Source organism: Lissotriton vulgaris, chromosome 5, assembly GCF_964263255.1.
Source record: "Lissotriton vulgaris chromosome 5, aLisVul1.2, whole genome shotgun sequence".
Taxonomy (NCBI): domain Eukaryota; kingdom Metazoa; phylum Chordata; class Amphibia; order Caudata; family Salamandridae; genus Lissotriton; species Lissotriton vulgaris.
Window position 1 is genome coordinate 131,903,478 of NC_141693.1, and position 25,218 is coordinate 131,928,695.

The following is a 25,218-nucleotide window of genomic DNA, read 5'->3' on the forward strand; positions in this document are numbered from 1 at the left end:
TGAGCTATGGGGTAACCAGTGGTGGCCGTCGGAGCTTGGTGTCACTCCTATTCCAGTGGATGGAGTGAGAAATCTAGGAGTTTGGGTGGATTCTGCGCTCACCTTCAGGGACCACACCAAGAAGGTGGCTGCCACGTGCTACGGAATATTGCGTGGTATTAGGCCAGTCTTGAAGTACTTTGATCCCCCTACCAGACAGCTTGTAGTTCAGGCCTCAATACTATCTAGGCTGGACTACGGCAGTTCACTGTTGTTAGGGGTGAATCAAGCGGAGGCCTCTAGGCTCCAAAGAGTACAAAACGCCGCGGCACGAGCCATTGTGGGCCTCCCCAGACACTGTTCAGTGTCTGGTACCATCACGGCCTTGCATTGGCTCCCGGTCAGACAGCGAATCATGTTCAAGGCGCTGTGTCTGGCCTTCAAAATTCTGAAAACTTCTTCGCCTCCGGCACTTGTTACTCTACTCACGCCCTATGTGCCGTCGAGATCTTTAAGATCTGAGGGGCTTCATCTGGCTGTCTGTCCACGCTTTAGGTTGAGCAGGATGGGTGGCCGTTCTTTCAGGGTGCTAGCGGCAGGCCTATGGAACTCGCTCCCAGTTCACATTCGAGCTCTGGAGGATATGTTCGCCTTCAGGCAGGCGATCAAAACTTTCCTCTTTCCAGTTCCTAGCTAATTTCTTTTGTGTGTTATGTTACAGCATCTGTCAAAGCGCCAGGACGCCCCTTTGCTGGGGCAGCTGTGCGCTATAGAAATTTTAATAACATAACATAACATAACATAACAATTACTTTTCAGGATCAGTAGTGGGCTGAAAGATGCAGCATTGAGGTCCCTTCTGATAACAGGTGAGTAAATCGGAATTCGTAGTTCGGCTGATTTTAGAGGAATTTTTGTACGTTTCAAAAATAGACAGTTAGAAACTTTTCTGGTGAAAACCACACAATAGATTCCTATTGAAGGAAATACAAGTTACTGGTAATAATCTAAAACTCCTATTCAAATCTATATCCCAGTTCTGGGTGCCCTGCGATGGACACATGCATACACTACTGAAGTCTGAGCCATATCTCGTCCTGCTTTTTAAGGGCTTCTCCTCTCCTAGAACACTAAGACCAGTCAGTGTAAATCACAGCACCTTCCATCAATAGAATTTGAACATCCCATACATGTTTAGAGGGTAAATTCATACATGTATAGAGGGTATGCTTATACATGTTTAGAAGGTATGTTTCAAGAAGGTTTTACCTTCACAGGAAAGTATGCCTTCATGCTCCCAAGATCACTAAACAGATGCCTCAGTGGACACTCAGAATGGGCTGTGAGCGCATTATCTGTGGTATACCTTCCATAATGTGCTCCATAAACACCAGTAGGAAGCTCGCTCTGAGCACCTCCATGAAAACCTTCAGGGCTCCATTGATGTCTGAAATCTGGGAACTCTTCCAAGCGCTGGTGATGCACAGACAATCTGCCCTTCAGCATCTTCTTCAGCAGAGGACTTAAAAATTCCACAACTACTGCCAAGTCGGATACTGCAAATTCTATATTGGGATTTTCCAGTTACATTACGGTACCAGAAGCCTTTGCAGCATTCCAGTGCAGGTAAACATTGCTCTGACTTGCCCTTACTATCCCATCCCTGCATGCCCCTCTTCCAGGACACTGCAGCTCTAAAGCTGATGCATCATGAGTTTTCAGATGTCCACCTCCTATCGTAGAGACCAACATATGGCAGAGCCCCGAGCAGGAGCACCGCCTGATGTTCCTCTGCAAGGACCTGATGCAGCCTCTATAAACAGCCCCACTTCTACTGATTCCAATCATGCAGCATTCTCTTAGGTTTCAGTTCAGACTGTGTTTTAAGTTCTGTTCCGCAACAATCCCACCCATGCAGTGCAGGCCTCATGTCAAACTTGTAGCAAGATGCCCCGTGTGGGTTTGACTGAGAGTTCTGGTTTCTGTTTGGCTTAAATGGGGAAAATAAATATCAAGATGATGGATTACACACACGGTATCTGGTCTCTTTCCCCAAAGAAAGGTTGCTGTCAGGAATTATCTTCTTGAATCCCATTGGAGTTGGGATGAGCAGAGAGCTGGGACAGGCGCAAAAGTTTCTCGGAGTGGGACTAAACCAAGACAAAACGTGTACCACATTTTCACAAAACAAACGATTAGTCATCAACATCGAAAATGTGCACAGCCAAGCTATAACCTGCAATAGGATTGCTTACAGGAATCAATTTTCTGGTCACAATTTTCCAACATATAAAATCTCAATCAAATTATCATTAAATCTTTACTCAAAAAGGTGCTTAGAACTTAATACAGTGGTTGAAAAGTTACAAAAAATAGTGTTGCGTGAAAAGCGGTCAAACTTACTCCGTTGCCAAGACATCTTTGTGCTTTACAGATCCAGCCAGAAGATCCACTTCACGCTGTTCGGATACTTCGGAACTGGCTGTGTCTCCGCACCACATGCTGTTGTTAGGATTTAATGAAAAGAAAGAAGAGAAATAAAGGTTGATGGGATATATAGAACTGTCACCTGTCCATAGAAATGAACAAACATGGAAGTGTGCACAATACGCTATCTCCGCCATCCCCTCCCTGTCAACACTGTGATCCAGGATGAAGAAGCCCAAGGTGGACAACCAGTCAGCAGTCTGATGACACTCCAACACCACAAGAACATCTTGGGGGAAGAAGCCACACGTCGGTCCAGACTGTCCCATATACAACCCATGGACCTGTGTTTACACTGGGTGGGGGGATGTTATCCAGGTTACAAATGTGGTAGTCTACATTTGAGATTTTAGGAAAATCTCTGTACGGTTTAAATACGTTTAATGATACCACAGAAACTCTAGGGGTCGACAGAGGCAGGGTCTCCTAAACAGGGTTTAATTTCAGTTAATTCATTTTTTAAATAAATTATATTTGCTAATCAGTTCTATTCAAAAGGGGTACTGAAATATTTGCGAAAATAGAGTCAAAATATCTACATGTCAGCAATCAACATTAACATGACATTAAGTTCGGTCAAAAATGTGAAGCGTAAAATTAATTTAGCTAAGGTTTAAGAACGTTATAGTGCAGGCACTTCGAGCTAATACTTTAGCCGGGAAATTTCAAGAGTTTTTATGTTTTTGCGCAAAGGAAGTTAGACTGTTTCCCTACAACCTTAACTGAACCTCAACCCTCTCTTTCTTTCAGTAGAAAAACAATGAAACAGGCATACATGCAAACACCCACCACTGCCGCACCATCGCTGCTGCTGCCACCACACCCACCACCACCACTACCACCACCACCACCACAAACTGCACTGAAGCTGTAGCTCCACCCTAGAAGCAAGTAATCCAGAGAAAACCCTTCTTTACGTTTTGCAAATAACTTCTGCACCTTGATGAACGTGAACTAAACGCTCCAAAAACATGTTACCTCCTTTTGAAAATAATTGCTGGTACTGCTACAGGTGTTTAAGAGTGATGAGGGATCTTAAAACAAATGGGTCTACCCCAGGCTTCTCCAACGAGTAGCTCGTGAGGTACCGGTAGCTCTTCAGTTACTTGTAAGTAGCTCTCCTGTGTGCAGCCAAAATAAATTAGAAGCTTTTGCTTGGTCGAATTAAAATGCGTATACCAACATTTAAAAGCCTGTATTTGAAATGAAAATGCGTGTATTTTTAAAATTCATAGCTAAAAAAACAGTTTAATTTCCAAACTATATTTAAAGCTGATATTCGAATGGTAAAAATCAAACTGAGGGGGAGATTATTGCTACTATTATTAACTTTGTCCTAGGGGAACTGCTGGTATGGCTGTTATGCATTACCCATGTAAAGGGAATCCACATTGACAAAGCATGTTTTACATCACTGCTGGGAACCATGCCTGATGCACAGAGGTGATCACTGCTGGTAATCTTGCATATGGTGGGAACAATGTAATCTGGTATGATGCAGTTACTCAAACATCTCTCATAATATTAGTAGCTCTGGAGGATTTTCATTCAACATAAGTAGCACTCATTACAGAAAAGGTTGGAGGCCCGTGGTCTGCACGAAATGCCAATGTTCATTTTTTGGATAGTGTTGTGCAAAAGTTTCCAAACAAAAGGCACAACATTTTACACGCACATATAGTCACATTCTTTTGTCTGCTTTCATAAATGTGGGGCAATTATCTTCAGTAGTTTGTTGTAAGATTCAGGGCCATATTCACAACAATATTTTAGCCATGGACGTACGTTTGCGTCACAGTAAGTTTTTAATCACTGAAAATACCTCATTTTCACCTGCAGGGAATTTACAAAGGGTTTTCTGTTGGGCGTACATGCATTTGCGACTGAGGATTTCCCAGCCAAGAGTAAGGAGAAACCTGCAGTAGTAAATCCTACTCATTCTACATGCTTCAGCTTGTAATTCGGAAAATCACCACAGACATGGACATCTTGGGCATTCCCAAACTCCATGATCTCACATGTTGCCACCTTGGCTATGGTCAAAGATTTTCTGAGCCAAGAGTATTAACGTCCCTTTGTAATAGGGCCTTGACTTCCCTCTGCGGGATGGGAAGGGGAACAGACTACCTCCAAATTAGCTGCGGGTATTAGGGAAGTACTTTCTTCGTGTGGAAAAGGTTTTCCCCACAGAGGAAAAAACTCTGCACACTTGCACAGGGGGCTGGATTCCCCTGTGCCAAACTCTATACTGTATAGATTTTTGCACATGGGGCATAGTACCCTGTGGGGCGTGTCACATGCTATTTCCAGTAATACACCTGGAAACTTGCATATTTAGTAGTAGGTAATCCAGAATCCAGAGGAAAAGCCGGTTCAGCCTTCCTGGTGCACTACTTGGAATGCCAAAGATTAAAAAAAACATAAATAAAAATATGTGATCCTGAACTGCAATTTCAGCTGTGCACAAGTGAACTGAGTGTTGATTAGTAAGGTTACTCTAAACAACGTGCTCTTGGACTACATTCATTTTCATTGAGCTAGGCAGACAGGGCAGGGGAGGGCAGACGAAAACACAGATCGGTAACGGGACAAACAGACAGATCAGACAGATAGATAGAAAGATAGATAGATATAGCTAGATAGACAGTGAGACAGACAGATAGGCAGTGAGCTAGACAGACAGGTAGATATACAGTGAGATAGATAGATAGACTTCAAGCTAGACAGACAGACAGAGATAGACAGACAGGGAGATGGACAGATAGATAGATAGATAGATAGATAGATAGATAGATAGATAGATAGCGCGCTAGATAGATAGCTAGACAGACAAATAGACAGACAGTGAGATGGATAGACAGACAGACAGATATATAAATAGATAGATAGAGAGAGAGATAGAGAGATAGATAGATAGATAGATAAATAGAGATAGATAGATAGATAGATAGATAGATAGATAGATAGATAGATAGATAGATAGATAGATAGATAGATAGAGAGATAGAGAGACAGAGAGACAGAAAGACAGACAGACAGACAGACAGACAGATAAGGCAAGACAGGCAGGCAGGCAGAGAGATAGATCTTAAGAGCTTAGGGCCTCGCGCTGCTCGCCCCCCTCAGACAGGCAGATGCTCGGCTCTTAGCCGCGCTCTTCATCGGATCAGCTGCGGCTGCATTTAGATCAAAAGCTGAGCCTGGCGCGAGTCCAGACGCGGGGATGCGGGTGAGTATCAAGACACCGCTGTCCCTCGGGAGTTAGAGGCAGTCCTGTGTGCTGGTGGTCGGAGGGGCAAGCAGGTGACGGGATCATAAATGTGGAGGTGAAACACCTCACCTGGCCCCACTAACACTTCTCGATTTCCGGTTTTTACTGGGAGGAGGCAGGCGGATATTGCTGGGTTTTGAGCAGTCCTGCAGACAGTCCACACTCTCTACCTCTGAACACTCCTACTACCGAGAACTGAAGGGACATCCGTGCGTGGCCACGTCCACCATTCTTCTTTGAAACTGAAAGTGTTTCCCCTGCCAGCTTCTCAGTCATTTATCTGCCGGCTGCCCGCCTGCTGGGCACTCCATTAATCAGCAAATATTTAATGAGCAAGCAAAGGATTGATATCTTGGCCTGCCCACAAAGGGCTCCCGGGAGGCCCAGCCCATGCTACTTAGCAAATAAAAACCGAGCCTAAGAATTCAAAATAGACGAGCATTAACTGCCCAAGTGGGGAAATTACATGATTGGAAAAAAAGAATCACATCTGTGCCATTGTAATCTTCCTAACCATCTACCAGAGATGCCACAGTGTGTGGTGTGTGTGAGAGAGAGAGAGAGAGAGAGAGAGAGAGAGAGAGAGTGAGTGTATATATATACATATATATTTTCAGAGTGCATTTGTAAATTTGTTTATAAACGAGTGCAAAAAGTGACATTTCCCATCTTAACTACCACAGAATGATTTGCTCTCTTCTAAAAAAAAAAAGGGGGGAACCACCTTTGGTGCTTGGTTTTGCGTGCGGCCCTTGAGAACTTTTAAAGAATGAATGTAACAAAAAGGGTGTCTGAGACCTTGAAAGTAAGGGACCATCTCTCAGGGAAGCCAGGAAGGGTTTCGCAGCGGTCGAAGCGCGGAGATACTCCCCCGGGAGTGATTCTAGCGCTATATAAACACGCAAATTAAAATTAAATTAAAGGGTTATAAAGTTAAGAGTACTGGTGATTTTCCCAAGGTCTATGAACCCTGGATTTGCAGACTATCTACAGCCTCAAATAAAAAGATTCTTCCATACATTGGACGGGCTGTGGGAGATCTTTTACCTGTCATCCATTTCGAGTCCATGAACTGGAGTCCTCTGACTGACGTGCTGTAAATCCTACAGATCTTTTGCAGTCGCCATTATTGAACGCTAAAAAAAAAAAGTGGAGAAGCACAAGATGGCGAGGGGTGCATCCCCTGATCCGCCGCGGCCCGTGCAGCGGTCCCGGGTGGAGGGTGGGGGTAGGGAGGAGGGGGGTATGTGGAGGTTTCGACGGACAATGATGAGTGAAATTTTATTATTTATTTCATTTTCCCTCATCGCCGTCCTTGGAAATCTCCTCCCGGACCCATCAGCAAGAGGATCACGTTCAGGCTGCTCACCCACGCACACAAAGTGCTCCACAACATGGGCCCTGAATACCTCAACAACCGCCTCTCGTTCTACACCCCCACCCGCCAGCTCCGGTCCACCAGCCTCGCCCTCGCCATTGTCCCATGGATTCGTGGAACCACCACCGGAGGAAGATCGTTCTCCTACCTGGCCGCCAAGACATGGAACTCCATCCCTGCACACCTACGACTGACCCAGGACCACCTCACCTTCAGGAAACACCTCAAGACCTGGCTATTCGAGCAACAGCGGCACCCCCCCTCCCCACACAGCGCCTTGAGACCCTCATGGGTGAGTAGCGCGCTCTACAAATGTATGGATTGATTGATCACTCTTACCTGCAGGGGGCGCTGCTCCCTTGATCCCATCGCTAAGGTGGGGGTTTAGAGAGCGAGTTGGCAAAAGGGACTCCTCTATCCGGTGTCAAGATATTAACAAATTCAATTTTGATGCAATGTTCATAGAGCTTGTGGCGGGGCTTGTGGCCTGAGTCGAGGACCCAATATTTGTGAACCCCACCTCAGGGTTCTTGAACGCTGTGGTTCATGCACCCATGCTGGTCACCCTGATGGGTTCGCAGACCTAGGACTGGGTTCACAAACCTAGTACCCAACAATAATCCACCAGTTGGTAAGGGTTTGGAAACCCACAATGGGGTTTGCAAAAACCCCCACTTTGGCAACCCATGACAGATTTGACGTTGGACCTGGGCACAGCAAATGGCAAGCAAAAGTGTAGACATTGTTCTCCACAACACACATCAAATGGCAAACAGCAGTAAAGCAACCACTTTTCATGACGGACATTCAACTCACAAATAGCAATGGAGTCATAACTGTTATACTGTCACTTTCCATGATGTTAAAAAGGGTTCCAAAGACAACCGGTAACCAAAGACCCTTTTATGTTGCCCGGCGGTATCGCCTCTATGACCCACCAATATTAATCAATGAAGAAGCAGGCGCTGGAGACTGGAAGGCAGGAAACGAGGATTTTATTCTCTCCGGAGGAGAACACATCAATTCAGACAGCAAGTATCGTCACGAGGTGCTCTCTCCACGTCTCTGAGGCCTGGCCTCTTATACTAGGGTTTATGACCTTTATTGCACATAACACATTCTCGCAATACTTTAGTACTTGAAAGAACATCCTCGGAATCTCCCCTTCAGGCCCGTTCCCACATACATTTACAGTTGGATTCCCCACCCCGGTCACAACAGGTGATGGTTGTCGCACAGCAGGGCATTCCGCCGATTCACGGAATGCATGGGGTTGATCGGATCTCATTGGGTGGGGGCTTTGATCGGTTCGGGGGTCTTTTGATGGGGAGGGGAAGCTTCCTACTGTACGGGGTAATAAACAGTATCCGTAGAGCCAGGTGGCGGCCTGGGAACAGGGAAGACAAACGGGGACACAGGAAAAGGGGGTTTGCATCAAAAGGGTTTGAGGCCATGAAAGGAATGAGGGGAGGTGTCGCGCTGGGAACAGGATGGGATTCCGTGGTGAAGCTGCGCTGGAGAGGGGTTTATGACCCAAGGCATGAGAGAGCGGGGGTTGTCAGCGTGCGGGGGAATGCTTGCGAGGTTAAGAGAGAGAGAGACGCGCTGGCTATCAGCGAGGGGCAGGGAGGCCATGGTGCTCAAAATGGCTGCCGCTTACGCGCACGAATGGGCTTGGAAAAGGGGCAAGATGGCGCCGATAATGTTCACCAAGTTTGTATTTATTTTCCACAGTCCTCCCTTTAACATTTCCAAGACATCTTGCTGGCCTATTTCCTATCTACACCTATATGCAGCGATCATAAGTAAGGGAGAGGGGACTTAGGCGAAAGAACTGTACATAAACATCACATTATAAACATCATATTGAAAAATCTCATCATTTAGTAGGCGGGTTCATCGTTAAGTTGGTTGCAGAAAAAGTCATCGTAATGCGATATCAGACTAGAATTACGTAGCGAGGGCGTTGGGTACAGATCATAGAATAAGAACTGGTAAGTTATCATATAAGTAAGTCCTTTTTGTATACGGCGGGTGCATAGTCAGTCCAATGGTGATTGGGAGAGAAAGGAGATACAGTAAAAAAAATATCAGAGTTCTCGTTGTCCTTTGTCGTCTTCTGTCAGCACTGTTGAGCACCTGGATTACCTATCAACAGAAATGTTCATGTGGATTGAGTTGTTGGGGGTCTGCGGGTAGGGGTGCATTCTGTTTGGTTTTCGTCAGACCTCGTAGGAGAAATGCGTTACGGTTTTGGAGCAGGTGCATCTTCTTCCGTAATGCAGAGCATAGATTTTGCAATGGAAAATGCAATTGTTCCAGAATTGTGAGATCTGTTCGTTTCTTGAGTCTCTGTGGTGGGCATTTCCTGTTGCTTCCATCATCTTCAGGGTGCTTGGTAGCGGGCAGAACCACAGACTTTGTTTATCTTTTCTTCGGGGGCGACCCTTGGTGGAGTTCTAGGTCACCGTTCTGGGATTTAACATAGTTCGTGGTCTACTTAGTCGGAGCTCCCTCCCTTCTGACGCAGGGAGTACTCTTCTCTGGGTAGCTCAGTAGGATTTGGAGGAACTTGGGAGTTCGGGTGGAAAGGTGCGGGTGTGAACAGTCCTTATGGTAGGTCGGAGGAGGAGGGGATGGAGCAAGGCCAAGTCGGGAACAGATCAGGGGGACGGAGGGTTTGCGACAGGCGGGTCCGTAACCATGTTCAGAGAGCGGGGACTTTTTGGCACACGTTGATCATAGAGCAGGGGCTTCAGGTCAGCCCTTTCCTTAGCTTTGTTTGAAACAGTGCCCCGTCCTGCGACTCCTTACTGCTGTGGTCTCGCCTCGGCCTCCGTCGCTGATGTTCCACCATCCGCAGTCAGGCCGCGTGCTCCCACATCCGGTCTCTTTCCCCTCCGACAGTGATACCCTTAAATGAGTGTTGAAAAGACAGTCTTTAGAGATTTTGCAGAAAAAGGCAATTACATAAATCTATTTTCTCTCCCAACACCAAGCAACTGGGGTAAGCACTCGCTACATTTGAGATTTTTGCGGCTAACGTATAAACAATTGATGATGGATTTGCTGGATTCCTTACAACTTCCTTTTGTTGGCTAATTCTTTGACGCTTTGATGATTATTACGTTCATTTGTCATATGTCTATTATAGTAGATGTCAGTTCTTCTGGCAGAGACCCATTTCCCTAGTACGAGTCTTGCAAGGCTAGGCTGGTCTTCAGGGCCTTGTATTTTACAAAAAGTGCAACGTGCTATTCACCATAGTCTGATAGGCATCCTTCTGAGGGATGAACATAGGCTAAACAAGTCTTCATTACATCAAAACATCTTATTTTCAGCAAGGCTTACAGCAACAAGGTCTTTCGATTTTCGATCTAATTTTTAACTTTGCATACATCTTTCTAACTTTCTATATAAATCCTCGCAACCTGGTTACTACAAAAACTCGGGGGGGGTGGTTTGCGATAATTATTAAACTTATCCTCGGGGAAGGTGGGATCTTATGAAAAACGATTAGGAACACAGCGAATCGGAGCAAGGGGCGTTTTTCAAGTTCTCGTTCAGGGCAGCTGATACCAAACTGGGGGCATTTTGGGTAGATGGGGGTGCCTCGATCATTTCTTACAGCTTGGGGTACGGAGACAATTTGCAATGGGGATGGTCGCATTACCACAGACACATTTTATCATAGAAGCCACTGACAAATAGTTCCCTGAGAGTGGGTCAAATTTAGGGAACCTTAGTCGTCTTACCTGTCCCTTTCCTATCGGCCAATTTAAATTTCATCCATATTTTAGTAGAAAAGGAGAGGTAGTAACGTGGTACCGATACAATTTTATTTAGGACAAATTTGTGCAAATACTTGTGGTATTTGGGGCCAATCAGGAGGTGCACCAGGTTCGCCAATTAGGTGCCAGTTGCTAGGAAGAGGGAAAGTGTGGAGGGGTGGAAGAGTGAGTGAGAGAGAGAGAGAGAGAGAGAGAGAGTAAGAGAGAGAGAGAGAGAGAGAGAGAGAGAGAGAGAGAGAGAGAGACAATAGGCAAAACAGTACACATGGGACATAGAGAATGACCGTGTATTGTTTGGGCTATTCAGTGCGTTACCCAACGTTAGACGTTTCGGGTCTGTGTTAGGATGTAAAAAAGCATGCAGTTTTGGGACAGAAAAGCATTAGATCTAGTACAAAAAGGTCGTGCATTGGGTAGGGCGTCCTTTTTGTGTCGTCTTGCAGCGGTAGTCCGTTTTCATGCATCGGGCGTGACGTGGTTCCAGATCCCTTATGATACTCTAATCGGGATTCTAATGTAACCTGCAGAGGGAAAAAGGGGGAAAAAGGGGAGGTAGGGGGACAACATTCGAACACATCAAATGTATGGGCACGAAAGTCCTTTACTTACCACATACTCGTACTTATCTCTTCGGGATATAATCCCTTAGGGTTTTGGTTTCCTAAAGTCATGGGGGCAGGCAATGTGATAGGTGGTTCATGGGGAGGTTCGAGGATGGCATTAAGGATCGTGTGTAGTGAAAACGCTAAAAAGAGGAATCAGAGGTGCCTAGCGTGAGGTACCCGGTTTTGTAGATGTATCCGGCCATCGGGATCCCTAAATCATTCCCAAAGCTGTGATGTTCTAAGGCATATCAGTTCTTCGTTCAACCCTGTACCTTAGTACCTTCGATCACCATATCTTTATAACATTTTATCAATCACACCGTTTTACTTTACCCATTCTCAGAAGTCGAGGTCCTTCTTCATACGTCAGTTCCTGAGCTTAGTCGCATATCTTGGAGGCAGCGTATCATACCTTCGATTCGACCATCAACCCAGGGCCGAACAACCATTTCTCGGATAACCTTAAAAAAAGAGCAGAACAGTTGCGCACAGAAAAACCCTCCCACCGATACCCGCATTTACAAAAGTATGCGATGCCTATCCATAGCTTTTTAAGACCTTTATTTGTAGAATTATTCAGTACGTGAAATGTGAGAGCGCAATTCATATTTTGGCCTGACATGTCGTCGATGGAAGCACATACAGTAGGGGGTTATTTTGTAGCACAAGAACATGTAAAAAAGGTCTAATTAATTATTTGCAAGTAACCAAAAACATTTCATTGCGTGACGAAGGAATCAGGGGCATTTCAGTTCATAAATGGAAACACAGTCAAGCTCATCGTAATCACATTTCCTAGATGTAAACCGCGGGTGTGCATCATGAGCGACGTTATGTATCAGTTACAACAAATATCAAAAATAAATTGTTCATTGAAATCAACATTTTACGGAACCCTTCTTAAATGTTCGCCAAGTGAACCCTCCTCCCTTTAACATCGAGTGCGCAATGGTTCGTATATATATATATATATCTTAGTACATCAAGTTTCATTAGCTAAGGAACACCACGAGGCATCCGTTAGTTTCCATTGATACCAGCGCCATTTTGGGCGAGGCCGATTTAGTCCGGAAGTAGCATCAGGGGCAAAATATCCCCGACAATTGGCGGTTGGACCAGAGTCCCTTTCGGCAGTTCAAAAGAAAACTGTGCTAACAGAGGGGCTGGTGGTGTGGACCGTCAATCAAGAGAGGGAGGGGGTAGAGTCTCTCTTACCGGGTCATGTTGATGTTCAGCCGGCACTTGCTCGAGTTCGTTAGCCCATAATGTTCCTGGGTGGTTCAGACGGAAGCTGATGCAGACACGAGAGCACCGCCCTCTTGTTGCTGTGCCGTGGTTATGTCATTTGAGATCAATGCAACTGTTCCTCACCGGAAGCCTGAAGGGGCCGAGGGCTCTTGGGACTTTGGTAGAATCTTCAAAGTCGAGGGGATGTTTGTCGATGGTGGGGGCTTGCGCCCAGGTGGGCAAGTGCCCGAGTTGCAATTTCGGACAAAGTTACTCCAGCGGTCTAGGCCCGCCTTTCGAGGGCCCAGACGCCATTTTGAGACCCTGCAGCAACCGCCCTTCGTTGTATCTATCAGGAGAGGAAGAAACTTCTTGTGATGGCGAAAGACGGAGCATCATGTTGCTGGAGCAGGACATTTTGGTTCGGGGCGCCAGGGTGCAGCAGCGGAGCCTTCATCTGGGGGGGTGAGGGAGGCTCGTCCGTGCCGCCTTCCTCTCCCGGCGCATCCTACGCCGTCCCTTTGAATCAGGGGTGCACATGATGACCACCCTACACCCCTGATTCCGACTCTTGGGGGACCACTGTACATCCGGTGCTCCGTAAATATGCCCGTCGGACATTGTATGTCCTGTACTAAGGAAGTATACTAGTCGGGCATTGTATGTCCTGTGCTGAGAAAATATACCAGTCGGGCATTATGTGTCCTGTGCAGCGTAGGTATATGGCCGTCGCCCGGCTGGAGGACATCGGCGTCGGGCCAGGGCAGGGAAGCCTCCTACCTGTGGAGGTGGAAGAGGCTCGTCCGCGTCGCCTCTTCCTCCCTGCCCACCCTGCATCCGTTCGATGGAGAAATTCGTGATGGCCGGACCAGGAGATACAAGGGAGGGGGTCATTTTCATCCGCCCCCTCCCTACTCGCGGTCCGGGGGACGCCATCCCTGGAAGGGTAGTATGGGAAGACCATTTCATTGCCTGCCGTGTGGAGTCTCCAGTACCTTCTCGCCAGCGATCTTTTTTTGGCCCATGGTTGCTGGCAGGCCCCGCCCCACACGTGCTATGTGTTTCGGATGGGCGGGACCATCGAACTGTTACATTGGAAGACTTCCGGAGTGAGCATAATATGTTTTGTATTTTTCCTATTAGTAAAGTTTGTTTTTTAGAGAGTTCTACTAGTTATTCTATTTACTGTTGATTGTGTGTTTTACCGTAATTAAATCCTAAGTTATATAATAGACGCTTGGCTTTCTTGAGTCTTTTCTCTAACGGGGGGTTGTTTACACTGACCTGCAGTTGTGTTTGTTTTTCAGAGTGGGGGAGCAACAGAGAGCAATCAGTCCCAGAACTCTAACATGTCGTTAAAATTGGTCTGACGAAATCTGTGCCACCGAGCATAATCAAACGGGGTGGTCCTGTCTGTTCTGTCTGCACTAGTCTGATTGGTTTTTATCTCACGCCTTTTTCCTTTCTGTCGGTCCGTCCTTTCTGTCAACCCTCCATTCTTACCTATGCTTTGCAGAGTCGGGCATTGGGCTTTCCAGTGTCCAAGACATTTACAGAAAGCACATTGGTTTTGTTTTAAATCTGTCCGTCCTGTGCGTAATGTCGGGGGATTACCTTCGGGTCGTTGTGTTCCGGGGTTGGCTTGTCGGCACATCCCTTTACACCGTTCGCTTTTCATGTCTACTCCTCGGGACTGTGCCATCGCTGGCCCTTCCCTTTGCCTACTAGACGTTTGGAGGGTAATCCGTCGTGTCCCCTCACCTTTTCTGAATTCGTCGCCTTCCCTTCGTTGCGTGGCTTCTTTGCGCGACATACCGAGACTATCGAGCATAATAGGTGTTGTTTCATTCCTACGAAGGGCTATTTCTACCGTTTCTATTTTGTCAAGATCAAAGGATCCTCTCAGTGGCCACTGTCTTTCTCGATCCTTTTTCGTATATTTATGCCACAGCTCACTGTAGGCTATAGCGATTAATCCATGCTTCATGAACATGTCCTTATTAGGGGTGCCTTCCAGCGGAGCCGGATGGTTCATCTCTAATAAGCGGTCCGGGCTAAACAGGCTACTAACCAGTGGGGAGAAGACAGGCATGACGGATCACAATGGGATAATAGTCAGCACTACCTATCTTATCACTGCGCGCAAAGACTAGACAGAATATTTCTATTCTACGTTGTTTGCACGTAGTGAATACCTCATGAACCAATTCTGAGCAATCAATGTTAGGTCAAAAATAAAAAATCAATATGGTCAATGGGGAGAATAAGTAGGCTCGCAAAGGTTCGCGTCACCTACCCTTTCACTATCTGTAAAGAGGGGACCTATTTTTCCCTGTTTGCAGACAGAGAATCTCCAGAAAACAATCTATAACAGTTAATCAATGGGGGGAAGGGGCAATTGTTCAGTGGGGGAGAAAGATAGGTCCGACGGGTGCGTACCTATCCTTCGCTGTTTATAAAGGGAGAGCCTGTTGTTTCTCCGTTTGTAGACAGTGAATCTCCAATAAATTAACAAAAAGTAATACTAGTATTTTCTCAACAATTATCAATCACTTTCAATTATCTATCACTTTCGCAATTCGTCGTGTTTACACGACCTTACCCGGACCGCATGGACAGTTTCTCGTCTTCCGAATCCAGCGCCCGATCGTCCTCTTCTCTTCGTACTTCTCGTGGCACTCCTGATGGTTCCCAGTCAGGACCGCAGATCACTCGAGAGAGGTCTGTTCGGAACCAGTGAAGTTCGGATGATCGGCTGTCAGACGAGGGTCTATCGGACAGGGTACCTTCCGATCGTTGCAGTCGTTCACTCTGTCGTCGGGACCTCTCCCACTGGATCCACGAGTCGCTGATGGGCCCCACGTTTGGGACGCCAATTGTTAAAAAGGGTTCCAAAGACAACCGGTAACCAAAGACCCTTTTATGTTGCCCGGCGGTATCGCCTCTATGACCCACCAATATTAATCAATGAAGAAGCAGGCGCTGGAGACTGGAAGGCAGGAAACGAGGATTTTATTCTCTCCGGAGGAGAACACATCAATTCAGACAGCAAGTATCGTCACGAGGTGCTCTCTCCACGTCTCTGAGGCCTGGCCTCTTATACTAGGGTTTATGACCTTTATTGCACATAACACATTCTCGCAATACTTTAGTACTTGAAAGAACATCCTCGGAATCTCCCCTTCAGGCCCGTTCCCACATACATTTACAGTTGGATTCCCCACCCCGGTCACAACAGGTGATGGTTGTCGCACAGCAGGGCATTCCGCCGATTCGCGGAATGCATGGGGTTGATCGGATCTCATGGGGTGGGGGCTTTGATCGGTTCGGGGGTCTTTTGATGGGGAGGGGAAGCTTCCTACTGTACGGGGTAATAAACAGTATCCGTAGAGCCAGGTGGCGGCCTGGGAACAGGGAAGACAAACGGGGACACAGGAAAAGGGGGTTTGCATCAAAAGGGTTTGAGGCCATGAAAGGAATGAGGGGAGGTGTCGCGCTGGGAACAGGATGGGATTCCGTGGTGAAGCTGCGCTGAAGAGGGGTTTATGACCCAAGGCATGAGAGAGCGGGGGTTGTCAGCGTGCGGGGGAATGCTTGCGAGGTTAAGAGAGAGAGAGACGCGCTGGCTATCAGCGAGGGGCAGGGAGGCCATGGTGCTCAAAATGGCTGCCGCTTACGCGCACGAATGGGCTTGGAAAAGGGGCAAGATGGCGCCGATAATGTTCACCAAGTTTGTATTTATTTTCCACAATGATGCGCACAGTAACCAACAAAAATCAGTACAGCTATTGATGTCTGTGAAACACACAGCAACCTGCAGACAGTAGTGAAGCCATCACTTGCTGCCTTGCACAGACCAACCGGCAAACGCCAACAGAGCCATCACATTCCAAGACACAGGCATAGCAACCAGTGGACAGAAGAGTCATTACTTCCAATGAGATACACACGGCAGACAGCAGCACAGTTGCAGCCATGCAAAGCAGCAGCACCCCCCACCTGGTCGCTCTCCCGGATCCATGGGCGGCTCTTACACTAGGGCGGAGGAGCGTCGCCCCACTGCTTTCTCGCAGTGCAAAAAGCAGAAACAAAATTGTAATAACTTTTAGTTATTACTATTTTATGTTTGGTTGCGGGTGGGCAGGGCGGCTCTGTGAGCAGGCAGGGCAGGGGAGGAGTGGTGTGCCCACTCCCGAGTGCGCAAAGACTGGTTGGTTGGCTCCCTGGGGTCGCCCAAACCAGTCATCTGCTCTCTGCCCTTCTTCATGCAGACTGCAATGCAGCCTGAAAGGAGAAAATAGCCTCCCCATAAGTCCCTGGCTGGGTGGCGTCCTGACCAATCACAACCCTGCGCTGCATCGCTGTGATTGGCTGAGGGGAGGGAGCCTGGCTGCCTGCTACCGCTTACTGTTCCTGCCAGAGGCAGGAGCAGAGAAGACTTGGGACCCGGCTGGCTGAAAGGTAAGTTTAATATATAATTTTTATTATTGAATTACCCACCACCCAATCTCCCCCCCAAACCACCAGCGAGGCATGACAGCAGCAATTGTCCGGATCCCACAAACTCAGACCATGCCAATTTCACGTTTCTGGAAGAATTGAGGCCGCAGATTACTAAGCAATTTTCTAATTTGCAAGCGCTCCTTCAACCAACATTTCCTTCTTTATTTCAGAAGCCTGTGCCCCCTTACCATAGCCACAAGCACTGTGTCCTACATTCAGTGCTGGCAAGTCGGCCCAGGTGACATCACCATGGGTGCAACCACTCAATCACATTCTGGGCATCTGCTTCCAGCCCCAGCTGGAGGATCTTCCACTTCCGGCGCGACCAAATCTTTTTTTTCTGGGCAAGAGTCTGCTTCTAGCCCGCCAGGTGACCATTCACTTGCGGCAAAAATATTTATTTCATTCAAGGCAAGAATCCAGCCCATGAATGAATTGATACCCTGGGTGAAAGTCTCCACCCTTCATTGCAAGGTGACCACACCCACCAACTTCTTCCGAGCCACAGGCTCTGCCCTTGTTTGGTTGCTTCCGGTTCAACCCAAAAGACCATTGCAATAGCCTGGCAGTACCCCCTGGGCACGGAAGGTCATCTGGTTATTTTGTTGTGGTGTGTACCCCTCCGGCAACCTGCCAAGTCTCTGGTATCAAAATGACTTCCGTAAGTTTCCTATGCCTCTTCAACAGATATTCCTTGGTGTACCCAATCTCTACTCCTTGCTTTCTCAGAGGATGGGAGTGTGGGTGGCTCTCCTCTGCAAAATCCCCAGGAGAAAGAGGGCCCCTTGCAAGGCACCTGCGGTTAAATACCCTCCACCCACAAGGCCAAATTCCTATAGGTACATTTACGACTGGTCTGAACCCAGTGTCCCACTCCAATGCCCAGTAACTTTCCTGCCTTTCTTTATTCTTCTCATTACCCCTGCCCAGTCCGGGTTCTGCTCACTGGGGATGGCCTCCACCAAGGCCCCTGGTCCAGCGATATCCCCCACCCATTCAGGAAGGGGGGGTGAACTTTGGGGCTAAACCAGTGCAGTAATCACCTGCCACGATCAACATGGCAAGTGGCAAATACCAGTGCAGCCATTAGTTTGCATGATGCACACAGTGGCTGACAAACAGAAGGAGGGGGACACAATTTTCCACTACACTCACCGCAACTGGCAAACACCTCCTCTCCAAGAAGCACACAGAATTGGAGACAACATTTTCCAGTCTGCACACAGCAACAGGCAGTAACCCCACCAAAGCACTTAACATCAGCCACACAACAACAAGAGTCAGAAGTGCAGAGCAGAGGATGAGTTCAGGTAGTCTCAGGATCTCATGAACAGGTACAGTGAGCACGTGGGGCAGCCACTCCTCCCCACAGAACCTTTGTGAGTGTTCTCTGCAGCTCCTCACCTCTCCCCAGCAGCCACATCCACCCTCCTTCCCTCTGGGAGTGAAGTAACAAGGTTAGCAGCCAGGATTGAGGTCAAATGCAAGGCACATGCGAGGAGGCCTGTCAGCAGCCAGCCATGGGAGTTCCCCTCTGGCTCTCGGTTATTGGTTACCGCACATTCACAACACTGTTCCTACAGGTCTGTTTCCAGACACACGCCTGCGTGCACCCACATACGTGCCTCGGCCTGGCCGCGCCTTGAAAGTACACAAGCTGCTGTGAGCTGGAGAAGGGGCGGAGGCCTACAGATCAAGGAATACTGCACGGGCAGCCTTTCAGCCCAGCTCCAGCCAGAACCAAGAAACCAAAGGACGCAAAGGCGTGGTCAACACTCTAGGGGACAGATTTATCAAACTTTCACACAGCGCAACGCAGCGAGATACTTGCTACACTGCATGAATGTGCCGCGTTTATCATCATATGGCGCATCATATGGCCTGTCCTTTCCTTGCACTGCTGCACCTTTGGCCGCCCAACGCAGACACTCTTGCCTCATGGAGCCAGGGTGCCTGTGTTGCATGCAGGATTGATTTTGTGGACACCTTCCTGCACAAAAACAATCCTGAGAGGCATTTTCCTCTTTCTATGTGTGCCGCACAATGCAGCAAACTAGAGAGAGGAAAAAGATCGATATTTCTCCTCCTTACGCATTCCCAGGTGTACCAGTAGTGGCAAATCTGGGAATGCACCAAAATCCATGGTCGGAGGCCTGGGAACACCCATGCTCCACCCATGCATCGATTCCCTGAGGTAGATGAACGCAAGGCAGCAATTTGTGCCGCCTTGTGTTACCCCAGATTTAGCTAGTCATGTATGGCCGCGTAAGGTGGCCTTGCGTGGCTCGATAAACCTTTAGAGTTGCATCACCCTTACACTCCTTTGCGCGGTGCACGTTCGGCGCAACACTACTCTAAATATGGGCCTTGGTGTCTGATGGACGGTGTGCATCCCGAAAAAGACCAGACACTTGGGGTCAATTCACAAAGGTCTGTGCAAGTACATACAGTAGTGCCACCAGGATACTACTTCCGGTCCTCATAAATGACATTCACCTGGATAAAGCACAGATCTATGCCTATGCATCTTCTACTTCTTATGTGCAGAGTTCTCCGCTGAGAATGCATAAAAGTTTGCACATGCGGTTCAGTATTTCAGTTGTAAAAGTTGGGGTGGCAAACGGAACACAGCAGCTACCTACTACAAAGCATCAGGATGACAGGGGAAACAAAGGGAGGGATATTGGGAACAAAATCTACAAAAAGGGTATGTTGGTTACAATATACAAAAGTTACACCCACTTAGCTCTGATATCCGACAGCGTAACGTACACATAGAATAAAGTGAACGAGTGCATTCAATGGAACATATATCACAAAGAAATGACTTGAGACCTCCAATCCTGGCTGGAGAAAATGTTGCAGGACAGTTAGACAAGGTAACAGGGATATTTGCGCTGTCCCCCAGCCTGCAGTGAAGGAGGGGAAAGAGAAGAAAAGGTATCCGGCTGCCCGCCAAATTGGTGCAATGCACAAGAAGTGCTACAAACAGGCTCAACTCTACTCCAGTGAAGACTTGGAGTAAGCCACACACCACACGCGAGCACTCAGAGGTCCTGCTAGGAAATCACGTAGAAATCAACAAAGGCAGGGAATAACAGCAACAGCACAAAAAAATGGGAAATGACCGGCATCCATGGAAAGTAAATTGTAAAAATGTCAAAAAGAGTTAAAGGTAAACTAAAACAAATAAAATGATTGTAACTTTAGGCATATAGCTTTGGACACTGCAGACGCCAATATAGATCATACTCTGCTACATAACGTCAGCCATTACGAACCGACAAATAAATCACAGTGTAAAATGTAAACAACAGATGCACGTACATTGTTGATGAATTATAAAAACATATGAATAATCTTATAGCTAACATTACTTCACATACACTCAGATACATCATAGCACATTGCATGTCACAAACAAACACATACGATGCACATAAGACACACAATGCAACTGTGGCTTTTATCTGAGGAAAGCTCATGTAGTGGGCTGTATTTATGGTTTTCCACTTGTGGTGTTAGCGAGGTTGTTCTTTTTTTCCTCACATAATGCCTGTTTTCCCTACTCAATTCATTGTTGTACATAGCATAGGTGAAGATCTCTGCCAGCCTTAGGTACTAAGAGCATAAAGTTGCTTATAGTAACTTTACGGTCCTAATTCGAGTCGTACGAGTCCCGGTCTCTCATCTAAGGGGAGCAGGGACACAAGCTGCCACTATTGGACATAAATATCTGCCCAGAAATGTACACCCAGTTAAAGATGTGAACCTGTGGACGAGTAATTTATGGCCAGCGATTCACCTTTGCCTATTGGGCGCCTAGATTCGTAAATTGAATTTTAGTAAATGACCACAAGAATCAAACTGTGCTTGTTTTTAGAGTCCTGTGAACTGTGCATTGCCATAAATAATATGTGATGCCATTACATAATTTAAAATGTTAGTTTATTTCCCTCTGGAGGATGAAAGATGAGTCATCCCAATAAAATTCGAATTTATGTTCTGCAGGTGTGCAGGTTTACACAGGTCTCTGCAGTAGGAACATTAATTCAGTGACCTACCTTGAGCCCTCCAATTCACATCAAATGCAGCATACGCTGGAAGAGGAGTTCATCAATCAATCATGGGTTTGTAAAGCGCAGCTACTCACCCGCGAGGGTCTCAAGGCGCTGGGGGGATGAGGGGCGATAAGCTTCATGACTTGATTATGTCATTATGTTTTTTTTTTGTGAAATCGCTTCCAACCACCCTATTGTGGCCTTACAGCACTTTGGTACATATGGACATAAAAGAGGGGAAACCGTAGCACATTTGAAGGAGACTGGTACTCCGGAAACCACCCACCAGTTCGGTAAAGACGGGGAATACAGGTAGACCCTCATAGCAGAACAGATCCCTAAATGATGACGAGGGACTGAAGATCAGTGAGAGTTCTGAGAAGTCTTGAGAAGGGGGCGTGGCGGGTTAAGGGCGTCTAACCAGTTAGACGTAGAGAAGAGGTTGGATTATTGAAATGAAAAGGTGAAGAGGTTCTGTCTGTACGTATCTTCTGAATTTATGACAGTCCTATTCCACTCCCATCTTTGAATTCCTTAGGGAAGAACCCTGAACATGGAACGCTCATCCACCAAAAGTTTGATCGGTCAGGTAGATGAGCGAAACATGTTGGCAGACCTGGGTTTTCCGACCAGTTGATAAGCGACAAACAGATTGGCATGGTATTTCAATGAGCAACCATGGGTCGCTTTTTATACAAGACAAAAGGTTTTCAAGGCTATCTTCCTTCTACAGGCAACCAGTGGAGGAACCTGTGAATAAAAAGACTTGATGGTAGATGCTGTGAGGCATAACAGGGCTATAGGAAAATTAAGCATATGTGATATGTGAATACTTGTACCCAATCTCCGCAGGGTTTCCAGAGAAGCATCAACCTATCGGAAAATCTCCCATTTCCCCAGATTATCAGACCACCTCGGGATGCTGTAAATTGTTTTAAGGGGGTGTTTAGTTACAATCCGGGCGTCCTGCAGTTAGTGAAGTATGGCTACTCCATACAGTAGCCTGTATCATTCCTGCCAGATAGAGCTGAAATACAAGGATACAGCAGTGACAGCTAGAGGTAGGTCCTAATAATTTCGAAAAGGTTTAACTAGTGGACATTCTTCAAGATGCAAGGATTTTTAGCTGCGTTTTTTCCTGCCTAAAACTTGGTCCAAGCCGGCCAGCACACATGATGCCACCGTGTGTAACATCATCTGCACCCCCCACTGCCAATGCCAATGCATTTGTTTTCCACAATTGCTGTGTACAATTCATTTTGTCCTCTCTTCCAACTTATTGTAAAGCGCTCTGATATCCTTTGGGATCTTGTTCGCACTATATAAAACTTTATAAATAAATAAATTAAATAAATATATAATCCTGCACATGGATTATTTCCTTACTTTTTAACCAGAGGCCTTATTGCAGTGTCGGTTCGAAAGAGAATTAAATACAGAGGACAGTTTCAGGCTGTGACACAATTTTTGTTGAAAACAATGCCTATAAATGTTTGCCCCTCTCATATAACATTTTTCTAATCCAGTTCGTTTTAAGGCCAGTGCCAGAAAAAGTTCTTATCCTACAGATATTACATAGTGCGCCACAGAAGAGCTTTTGATTTCATTTGACTTTGCATGGAAGGTGTCACTTTCAGAAACAGGCTTGGGTAGATGATTTCTAAGCTCAAGGAGCCACTGAAGAACAGAAATGTTGTGAGAGTTGGTGAAACTGAGGCATCTCAGACTTTAGGGGCTATCGAATCCCTTCTCCAGCAAGCAATGTTAGCAATGTGAGAGGTTTCGGAATCGTAGAAACACATGCTGGTCTGAGGAGAAGCACCAGATTCGCTATCTGAAAACACACACAGAGGTAAGCCCTGTCCCTAGGCAGAGTTCATTGCCAACAGTACCATATTCTGCATGAGGCTTGTGGTAAAATGGGTTGAGGAGGTACTGCAATAATCCTTCTCCGGTGGAAGAAGTAACAATGTGGCATTGGGTTGGTACAAGTACTTGTGTTTTTGGGATGCTTTGTGGAGATGCATCCCTAATTCCTGTCAATTCTCTAAGTAAGGTTTGTGAAAATAGAGCATTAGGCGGAGAGCCAGGTTTGAGTATATTCAGTGGGGAGCTGTAATCCCTCCCATGGATCAACATGGGGTGCTCCCTACGCAACACATAGGCGTGTTTTCCTTGGCGGGGTCTCCTTTGCATAGGCAGCTTTGCTTGGGAGAAAGGTGGGAAGGGAGTAACCCATGATGCAAGGTGGTGTTTAGCCAATCCCCACCCACACGTGTAGCCTAGTCTGTAGGTTGATACCACCCAAGTTCTAACACTATGGTTACATTTTCCATTGCTGGAAGAGGAGCGAAAGCAGAGCGGATGAGCTGCTCTAACTGTGCGTATCTGGTCCATCCTCCTGTCACAACAAACAGTGGTTTAACGCGCTTTTAAAGGCTGGGGTCAAATTTCCCATCGCCTCTTGCTTCTAGGGAATCAAATCTTCCTTCAGCTTCTGCACACAATGGGAAGGATTTGGCAGGGTGGCTAATTTGCTGCCTGAAGGGAGTGATGAACTTAATGCTCGCTTAAGAAACGTATACAGCCTAGAGGTGGTGTCAGATCCACTTACCGAAAGTGTCTGTGATTTCAGCCGTAACCTCGCCGCCGTCCCTTACCCTGGTCTGCAGCTAGTCAGCTATGGGTCCACACAACCGCTATTAGCCGCAATGGGACGGACGTTGTCGCGCACTCAGAAAACAGATGGATTCACCACCCTTTCCTTTCAGGAAAATAAACAGCTAGACTACAAACTATGCAGAAAAAGAATATAAAAGATAAAAACAGAATACACAAAGACAAAGCCAATAGGACTGGCTTTTAATTATGCTAGTGCTTGTAAACACAGGCATTCGCAAATGATATTTACATGTGTTTTAAGCACAAATGCTGTTTACCACATTAGAGCCTGCCCTACTTACTGCCTTTGCCAATGCTTGGAATACAGTAGCAACGAGGGATTGCTTTCTGTGCAGAATGCATATAGGAGATAATGAACTGGACGTGACAAATATTGTGACGAGTGAGTGCCCTTCAGAGATGTAAAATAGTCCCACATGCAATCCAATGAAACACTTCTTGGAAGGCAGAAAGTTACACCAACTAGCCAACCGCATGAAGTAAGAGAGTAATACTGCTCTGAGTGGATCGAAAGCCCACTCAATGTACATTTTTAATAACTGGTTACAATATGTATTGCAGGCAGTTCAGCTGTGAAGCCAGACATAAAAATAAGTGTTGTCTGTTACGGTTCCCTTGCCTATTCCTGCGGTAAGCTATACTACTCTGATAGGTACTAGTGAAACCAAAATATGTGCAGGTGGTGCAGCAATGTCATTCCTGGTGGTGGGGGGGATATACTATATATCCAAATGTTATATTACCATGCCAAGACTGGTCATTTCTTGCTACTGTGCACTGGCAATTAAATAAATGTATGCCATGCTTGTTTCTAATCATGCACTAAATGAATAACTGGTTAGGTATTTTCTGGCACAGCCTGGACAATATCCCACTAACCCAATGTACAACGGTTTGTTACAAAATAGGTTAAAAAAAGAGTGCTTGTGGGTGCCTGGGTTTCACCGAGAATACATCCACCTTAATCTAGCGAGCCAGCCACAAAGCTCACTTTTCTGTTTCGCAAACTGACGTGGTACCCCACCATGTGCTCCTGTGCTCAGTATGTACATACAAACCTAAATAAATTCCTTAGGTATTGGTACAGTTCGATATGGGCCTATCATGCCTCAATCTTTGCTCCGCCATTGTTCACTGTATCCAAAAAGCCTGTATCAGATATCATTCCGGAGTCAGGTGTGTACTATCATCCGCATAAAGGTGACTTTAAGAGCTATGTCTCCTTTACATTAGC

At 46.6% G+C, this 25,218-nt stretch overlaps 1 protein-coding gene across 3 annotated transcripts in view; it reads right to left on the bottom strand.

Moving 5' to 3' along the window:
* The window catches only part of RXRA (retinoid X receptor alpha), a 474,620-nt gene that overhangs the window by 241,264 nt on the left and 208,138 nt on the right, over window positions 1-25,218 (bottom strand). For all 3 annotated transcript variants that reach the window (XM_086921055.1, XM_086921053.1, XM_086921054.1), the window contains one exon: window positions 2,383-2,481. In XM_086921055.1, coding sequence (XP_086777181.1) covers window positions 2,383-2,398 — 16 coding nt within the window. In that variant the 5' untranslated portion in view covers window positions 2,399-2,481. The remainder of the gene's footprint in view (window positions 1-2,382; window positions 2,482-25,218) is intronic.